The following is a 9,279-nucleotide window of genomic DNA, read 5'->3' as shown; positions in this document are numbered from 1 at the left end:
CATAGAGATCTTTTTTATGATTGATCTATGAGATCACGCCATATCCTAAACGAACTTGTCGAAAATGACATTCGGGGTAAATGCTCTATTTGAGCGAAATGCGAACTGTAAAGTGAAAAGTAAATACCCAATTCACGGTTAAGGTAATCACAGGTTATTTGAGAACTGTTCACAGGTAGTGATTGTGATTTGTCAATCACAGGTTAAAAATCACAGGTCGTGATTTTTTGCTCATCTCTACTAGTTTGGAACTTTTGTCTTACAACTAACCGTACAATATCTATTTTTTAAAATGTATCAAAATCCCTTCTTTTGAGTGTTGATTATTATGCGATTGATTGTCATTTGTGCTTTGATTATTCACTTGTTCTTCTTACTACTGAGCTGTTTTAAATATTCAAAAAAAGTTTGATATTTTTGAATTTTCATTGACAGACGAAATTTAAAAGAAAAATAATCGTTTTCATTGAAAAAGTTTCCATATTTACGTAATTATGAACTTCTTAAACCATCGTCAGAAAACTCCCGGGCATGTTCTTCAAATGCCCGAAGGTCTTCAAGAACTTCTGGGTGATATATCACGTGAAGTTCTTCGTTGTCAGCCTTCAATTGATTGTACATACAAATTTATTGCTGATTATCTAGAAGCTATGGTTAAAACAAGAGATTCACATAAAAGTAGGTTTAACAAATGACAACTTTCTTTAAAAAATTCACATAATTTCTCTCTTTAAGTTGCCATGGAAGTTATAGAAGATGCAATTTTGAAAACCGATGAAGTTTATTCTCAATTTGCTAAATGTAATTTTCCCAAAGACAAAACAAATAGTTTTTTGGATGCAATGGAATTGACATTTCGTCGATTTGTTGATAAGAAACGACAAAAAAATCAAGATTCAAGATTTATAAAATTTCATCCAGACGATATGTTAGAGGAATTGATGAGAAAATGTGATTTGACGAAAGTTGAAGTGCTTCGATCAAGACCGGCTATTCAATGGGCTTATAGGAAATTTGTTAAGACTTATTTGGCAGCGATTGAGGTAAATATAAAGGAAGTCTTTACTCTTTACTGACTTTCAAATCTTGAAAAAAAACAATCAAACTCAAGCTTTGAAAAGATTGCCGTTTTCTCGCAAAATTTTTAACGATTTTACTAAAACGTTTAAAATGGATTCGAGTCATACCCATTATGAAAATAACTTTAATTTTTAAGGGTACCTTGGATACTGAAGATCTTTATTTTGATACTGAAAAGGTTTTAGCTTCAAGCAAGGAACGCAATCAGATTCATCAAAGTGCGGTACAAATCCAGGTAATTTTCAATAGAAAGAAATGGCATTACGTACTTTTAGGGCCAGTTTAAGCGTTTTTAACGCTGCGCTAAGATTTTTTAAACTTTTCGGTACCTACGTTTACTACATACTAACGTACTTTGAAGAGCTTAAACAAGCTATTCTTAGCAATGTGTAATGCTTCAAAGTGGTGATAAGTCCGTCGCTTCAAAACAATCATACAGAAAAGTATGAACAATTTGACTGCCAGCTTTTTAGTGCACTGATTTCATAAAAGGTGTACCCCAAAAATTATAGCCATGGCAGCCAAAGGCTTAATGTGTAAATGGGAAATCCTTTTGAAAACCGAAACTTTTAGACACAAAAATAAATGTCATGATTTTTTTTTTTTTTTTTTTTTTTTTTTAGAAAGTCTTTCGTGGCTACAAAACACGCAAATCTTTACAGGGAATTCAGAAACTTAAATTTGCTGAGGTATCTATAAAATTTATTTAAGAAATAAATGTTATAATATTTGTATGTTTTTTTATACAGGACCTAATTTCTGAGGACTCTTCATCCACCTCGTCATTTTTGGTTGGTTAAAACTTAAAAGTAAAATTTTACAATAATACATTTTGGAACACATGGTTTTTCTTTTTCTAGGAATTTATATTAGGAAGAGAAGAAGAAATATCAAAGGCAGCTATTAAAATTCAGGTAAATACATATACTACTTATATTTTCTTAAACAAAAATTCAAGTAACTAATTTTTTTTCCATTTTTTTCTTTATAATTGAACTTTCTATATTTTTTGTAGGCTTCATTCAAAGGATTTTATGTTCGCAAAAAGGTGAGTTTATATTTATGTATGTAGTTTTCTTAAATTGACAGTCGAAGACGTCCCTACTAACTGCTTTGCTTCTATTAAGTCTTACGGAGGCTTAAATAGGGTGTGTAAGGCTTTAAAGAAGCTGGGGTGAGATTCTGTATGGCGAAAACGAACAATCGTTTTCGTGTCTGCGAACGGTTTGATCCATACAACTTGAAAAACGAAAGAATTTGTTCTGTATCTGTCGTAAATTTGCTTTCATTTTTCAAAAACGAATGATCATTTTCGTTTCGTTTTTTAAAGAATCTACCATCTGAATTGTTAGGTGGGGTTGAGCCTGACAAAGGGGAAAACTTTCATAAAACCTGCCGCTAAATTGACAAAAATTATGGCAAAACCATTTCAATATTAACTTGCGTGTATATGAACGTAAAAAAAACAAATTTTTGCCATTCTGTTATTAAAAAATTTCACTGTAACTTATTTAATGATGAGCAGTTTTGTTCTTTATGAGTTAGGCATAACTACAATGGCCACTTTTTGCAAAATGTGGGAAGTTAACAAAAGTAAAAAATTTGTTTCCCGCATCATTATTTAGTAGATTGCAAAAACCATTTAGTAAAATTGCAAAAGCCATTTAGTAAAATTGCTTTAGCAGTTTACTTTTTTGTATAAAATTTTGCGCTATTATTTTTAATTTTGAGGTTGGAAAAACTGTCAAAAAATGAATTTGAAAATTTTCACTTTTTGACTTTTTGCAAAAAGTGTGCATTGTACACCTTTAAGCCTTAACAACAATGACCCAAAAAGTGAAAAAGTGGGAAATTTACAAAAGTAAACATATTTTATTTCTTTCTAGTGCTATTTCATTGGTCTACAAAATTTAATATTTTTTTTGGTGCGAACAATAAAATATGTATACTTTTCTATAGGTTTTTGAAATATTACCGTAAGAAAGTTTAAAAAAATCGTTTTTGACTTATTTTGAAGTTAACAAGATTTTCCCCACATGAATTAAAATAAACTTTTCTATAAGTTTTTGGTGTGCTGAACGAATCCGAAATCAAAAATATCCTATTAGCTCCCGTTTTCGAAATATTACCGTTAGAAAATGGAAAAATACCGTTTTCTTACCACTTTTGATGTTATGCCTTAATTTGTAGAAATTTTTTTAAAAATAAATCATAACAGTTTCTATAAGAACTATTTTCCTTCTTTCAAGACCTGTTTAAATCTTTGCAATATCTTTTTTATTGCCTGAGATATCTTAAAATAAAATAAGTGTGTTTGGCTTAATTTATCAAAAATGAGACAAAAACGTGATATTATTACAATAAGCCAAAAAACTGACGATATCTCGAAGAATAAAAAAGATACGAAAAGATTTAAAAAGATCTTGAAAGAAGGAAAATAGTTCTTAAATAAACCGTTATAATTTATATTTAAAACAAATGTCTTTAAATAAAAGTATAACCTCAAAAGTAGTTTTTTTTTGCATCTTCTAACGGTTATATTTCAAAAATGGGAGCTGATAGGATATTTTTGACTTCGGATTCGAGTTTAGCACACCGAAAACCTATAGAAAAGTATATCTTAGTCTCGGCACCAAAAACCTTGTTGACCTGTGTTTGTTTTTGTTTTTTTGGAAAAAAAAAACTACAAAAATTATTACAATACAAAAATTGTTTTTTAAACAAAAAAATAAGCTTTCTGCATCATTATTTTTAATTTTGTGGTCGGAAAAACACAAAATGAGTTTGAAAATTTTCACTTTTTGACTTTTTTGACTAATCTGAAGATGAGAATTGTAATTCTTGAAAACGTTCATTATTAATAAATCATATTCTTGTATGAGTATAAGAAGTTTGTCTCTTAATTAATTTCAGTAGCTTTTACTTTAAAGTATTTTGTCTGGAAATATTTTTCATGAGATATCAACAATTAAATCAAACACTATTCTCTAAAAAAACACCTTTTTAAAATACATATTTGTATTGATTCTTTAGTTTACAAGTTATCTTAGCAAAATGGAACACTTATGTCAAATTTTACCCCTCTACCATTAGTTTCAAATAGTTTTTAATAATTTTTTACCTGTAGCTTAATTGCCTGAAAACACACAAGAATACCTACATAAAAATGTCTATACGTTTCAGATTCTTTTAAGAGTGCTCGAGTGATTATCTTATTTCAGCGATTTCTGTTTTGTTTGGACTTTCAGATTCATGTTCTGTATCTCAAATAAACACAAAATAACGAATAAAATATATATATACCCAAATTTTTCCTTTAGTACACAACTGACTGTTCTAAAGTGAGTTTTCCCAAAGATCTGACTTATACCTACTATTAATATTTTCAAGGAACTTTAACTACAGATTATCGAATTTATTCAAAGTCAGTCTTAAAGATTTTAAACTTAAACATATCATTTTACTCGTAGAATGTCTTAGAAAAGAAGAAAGTAAGCCTCAGGCCTCATATACCAGAACCGGAAGTTCAAGAATTTACATCTGCAATGAAAAACCAGTCATTATTTGATATTTTTAAATCTCGAGAAGACTCCCTGGAAGAAGAGGAATTACCTACAACTGTATCCGAAGTAGCCAAAGTGACTTCTATACAAGTTGAAGCCTTCGAACTTTCAATAAGCTCACAAAACAACATCAACAACAACTTGCATGAAACTCCCCACCAAACAATTACATTCCAAGAGGACACAAACAACAACTTACAAGAGATTCAAGAAGAAACTCTCAAAGTTTCTAGCACTGACCCTCAAGACCTCAACGAAGCAGCCATTAAGATTCAGGTAAGCTTAGATTTTTATCAATATGGATGGGTAAAAAAAAGGTCAGGGATGATATATTTTTCCTTTTAAAGGCAACCTTTAAAGGATATCGAGTTCGCAAAGAAATGTCAAACACAGCCAACAAAGAAAAACTACCAAATACTCCCGAGGAGCAAAATTTAGATGTAGACCACCTCCAAACAGTTTGAAGACTAAAAAAAAGAAAACAAACAAAAAAGGTCCTTCTTTTTGGTATAAAATTTTATGTTTTTATGTTCTTCCCTAAGTCATGTGGCTATGAATATATGCATTTTATTTTTTTTTTGTTTCCACCCCCCCAAAACCACACCTTGTGACTCTGTTTAACATTTTTTAACATTCCCAAAAATCCGCCTAAACATAAACGAGGATGATGGGTATAGAGAGCTTAGAAATAAAGGAACTTACTTTATGATCCGTATTATTAAATTGTCTCCTTTTATGTTCCTGTTTTTTTTTTTTTTTTTTTTTTTTTTTTAAGTTAAACAGGAAAAAAAAATGGAAGTCCTGTAAGAAAAAGCTTTAAAATTGAGGGTGATGTTTTGAGGTTTTTTTTTTTAACATACATTTCACATGTCAGAAAGGGATTTCTTTATTTTTTATTGAGCGTTACGAAGTAGAAGGTTGGGGTAGAATTATCATTTCTATATTTACGATTATGATTGTCAGTTGTCTTGCCAAAAGGACATTTATTTTTTTTGTACTTTGGTGCAGTTTTAGACACAACTTGACCCTTAACAGAGATTTCGGGGGGATCAATATCTCTATGGGAATGGTTTAAAGGTTTATGTTGTTAACCAAAGTCTCCCTGAACTTTCTCAGGAACCAAAAGGTTATGAATTTATTAAAAAGAATCATTTCTTTTAAAAGGATAACCAGAGTCTTAACCTTTTAGGTCAATGTCGCGGAAGCTTCCACTTCCTTAATAACAAAGAAAATCTTAAAATCTTCATGTTTTTAGGTAATGGCTTGGTCCCCTTAAATTTCAAGTTCTCTCAAAGGCACACTTTAATATATCTCCGACCAACTTCTTCATCCAAAAATAAATCGAAAAAAAAAAGATGCAAATTTCTTTGGTGCAATCAAATTCTCAAGATATCGATGCAGGATATGCAATAAAAAATCTTCCTTTTTTTGTATCTCGAAACTTACATATAAAAAATGTGCGATGGGCAATTATTGGGTGGCCCAATTAACTTGAATTGAAACATCGTCGCCATGCTGGACGCCTTCTAGTGTCTGGATCCCCCAAGCCCCAAAGCCTTTCATTGATTTGCATCTGCAGGAAAAAAACAATAAAGAAATTCGGATAACCCTGGATATTATAAACTATATAGCCATTCAAGTTCGGGGTAAAACAACAATTAACAAGTCCAAAGATCAGGACCCAAAAAAAAAGAGAAGAAACAACGCGCGATGAAACGAACAAATTCACAAGTCTGGAGTCATATATAGAAGTGGCGGGCCAGCCAGCCGTCATCAAGCACCTCGTGCTATTGCCCACTCAATTTGATTCATTAGCCTGGCCCTGCTGCTGATGCTGGAAGAGAGATGGTGTGGTGTTAACAAAGTTTGCTTCTTTTTTTTTATTTGCTGTATCGAGCCTTGAGGCGGCTTCCAATTCACAGACTTCCATTCACTACAGTAGCTGACTGCTGCTCTGTAGCTGCTGCTGCATCATCCCAAAATCGACAACATGGACCTCACATGGCTTAACCACCATCAAGCTGCTGGCACACAGCACAAAGAGAGTGCAAAAAAAAAAAAAAACTCCCGCATAAATAAAAATATCAGATCCCCAGGCCAGGAGAAAAATTTAAATCATTCCGTGATTAAAATAAAAATCCGTGCCACTGATAAAGAACTCACCTGTAGGTGGCGTTTTGCATATGAGATCCAATGCTGCATCGTAAATGCACAAAAGTCGGCTATATTGCTGGGAGCTGGAAATACAGCGAGGTGTCGATTGGGAACGAATGCCACCCACATTAGTTTGTATAGTGTGGCGATGTGGCTCTGGCATGTTCATGTTGAGCCACCAGTGTTGTTCCTCGATACTGATTCGGAGCAGCAGCTTTGCTTGTTCTCTTAATTACTTGGAAACTATACGAGAAACTGGGAAATAGTTGTGCATGCGGATTGGGGTTGTATGTATGTAGTCTTGGTCTTCTCACTCTTGGTGCGACCATGACCGACCACCATCAGTTTTATATAAATATAAATCAGAATGAATTACCACTTAATTGGGGAATCAAAAGGCTATCGCATGCGATGTCCATCTCTAGGAGAGCATCAGCACATGGAGTATTGCAATGGGGAAACAGTTGCATGGAGGTGCTGTTTTCACAGGAACTTTGTAAATGTATTGGTCGTGTTTGTACGGGAAGAACATTTTTTTTTGAGAAGTTTGTGTATCAACATTTTTGTTCCTAGCAACATTTAACTTTAAAATATTTTTTTTTGTTTTGCATGCCAATATTGATTTAAAATATAATTTTCAAGGAATTTATTATGCCCTATGATGCTTCAATTTCTTCCCAAAATTTTGCATGTTTTGCAACATTTTGTTTCAAAATTCAGAGAAGTTTTACACCCAATTGATGAGCCAAAATGAAATAATTTATTTAACGAGAGCTCCACCACATTTTCATATGATCAACATCGATTCGCAACATTGAACTCAAAACTCTAGATACAATAATTTTCTCCGAGTTCATGAGTGCAAGCAAAATCATTGAATGAAGAAGAATTTTCTTATCAGAATTTCATATTTGTGTAGATGGTAAAGAGCTTCACAAATTAATACTAAGTATTTCAAATTCCTAGCAACATTTGCAAAATCTCATCTTTTAATTACTAGCATCATACATATAAGTTCTGACACAATTTTGTAATGAGAACCTAACGCAAAAAAATATTGACTCTGGTTAAAGGCAACTAGTCCTTTTACTCGCAACATTTGACTTAAATTTGCCAGCCCAATTTTCATTTGGGTGTGGCAACTGGCAAGAAGTTTATCTTTCTTGCAACATTTGTCTGCTAGCTGCAGTTCTACGGTTCTACTCCTTCCAAAAGTGAGCAAAAAATTAATGGTTGAACTTAAGAAAGAATGGTTCTCTAATGTTGCTAGCAACATTTTCAAAACTTATTAGTATTTAGCACAGAAATAATTATTGTTCCTGGTTTTTGGCAACATGATGAAATTTGTAGATATTACTTCTGACAGTACTATTTTTTAACAAAATTTGGATCAACGTACCAAAATAATTGGCTAAACATTTCAGAAAGAAATATATTTTGGAAATTCTGTATACATCGTCAAAATTTCATGTTTGAATTTTTCTGGGTCCAAAACACATTTTTAAAAATTAAAAGTTTTTTGTATTCGCAAGAAGTTGCAAACCGAGTTTTCCTGTGATTTGATGGACCTAAGTGAAATTATCGATTGATAAAGAGTTTTACAAGGAAATACTAGTTCACATTTTCAAGATGTAGCCCTTGACCTATTGGCACCATTTTGTTTGAAAAATCAGACAACATTTTTTAATATGTTGATAATCCCAAGGAAATTTTGGATTCGTTTAGAATCTTTAAGCATAAATTTTACATCTGGTTCCGGGAAGAATTATTTAATTTCAAGATTTTGTAATATGCATTATTTAACTTCAGCTTTTAACTGGAAGATTCAATTTTTACCCGGTTTTCGCTTTTGTAAATTGTCTGATGGCTAAAAAAAAATTGCAAAGAAATATTGTTAATAGTTCCTGTTAAACAGTTCTGAAAACTTGTTTAGAACAAATCATTACAGCTATGTCGACAAACCTAATTATTAGACACAAATTGTACTTCTTGCTTCTGCAATGTTTCGATAGACAAGATATTAAAATGTATGGCAAAAACATTAGTTGTCTATAAAAAAAACGGCGTAGGCTTTCCTAATGGAAGATGAAAATAAATGGGTTTGTCTTCTGGAAACATTTTTGAATGTTTATAAGCAAATTAAATTGTTGCCATATTATTAAAAATTATTAGGTACTCAAGACGAGTCAATTTGTCTTAAAGAGACATAAAAGAACTATTTTATGTTTTGCAACCTGTAACATGTTGCTATATATAATTGTAAATTTTTCCCTTCTAAAATGAATAAAACAGCAATAAACATTCAAAGAAACATGATTTGATAAGTTAAGATAAGATAAGATTTCATACAAAATTTTGCATTTCAAAACAATAGTATTTCTAGGTCTTTGCAACATGTTGATATATCGTCGGCGTAAAGCAAAATTGTTCTAAATCCACTTTTTACCGAAAATGAGTTAATGATGCAGTTCTACTAATTTGA

The 9,279-nt window shown here is 31.7% G+C and overlaps 2 protein-coding genes across 2 annotated transcripts; both read left to right on the top strand.

The window, feature by feature from the left end:
• Nucleotides 1–422: 422 nt before the first annotated feature.
• Nucleotides 423–2,223, top strand: LOC129918182 (uncharacterized). The gene is made up of 8 exons (XM_055998566.1): nucleotides 423–678; nucleotides 736–1,043; nucleotides 1,217–1,315; nucleotides 1,704–1,769; nucleotides 1,830–1,871; nucleotides 1,941–1,994; nucleotides 2,096–2,128; nucleotides 2,170–2,223. The coding sequence occupies exons 1-8, from the start codon at nucleotides 495–497 to the stop codon at nucleotides 2,221–2,223; spliced, it is 840 nt and encodes a 279-aa protein (XP_055854541.1). The 5' UTR covers nucleotides 423–494.
• Nucleotides 2,224–4,543: 2,320 nt separating this feature from the next.
• On the top strand, nucleotides 4,544–5,358 carry LOC129919627 (uncharacterized). The gene is made up of 2 exons (XM_056000574.1): nucleotides 4,544–4,919; nucleotides 4,991–5,358. Exons 1-2 carry the CDS (start codon nucleotides 4,626–4,628, stop codon nucleotides 5,105–5,107), a joined length of 411 nt encoding a protein of 136 aa, XP_055856549.1. The 5' UTR covers nucleotides 4,544–4,625; the 3' UTR covers nucleotides 5,108–5,358.
• The last annotated feature ends 3,921 nt before the right edge of the window (nucleotides 5,359–9,279 follow it).

This window comes from Episyrphus balteatus, chromosome 4 (genome assembly GCF_945859705.1).
Source record: "Episyrphus balteatus chromosome 4, idEpiBalt1.1, whole genome shotgun sequence".
Lineage (NCBI taxonomy): Eukaryota > Metazoa > Arthropoda > Insecta > Diptera > Syrphidae > Episyrphus > Episyrphus balteatus.
This window is presented reverse-complemented; position numbering and strand designations above follow the sequence as displayed.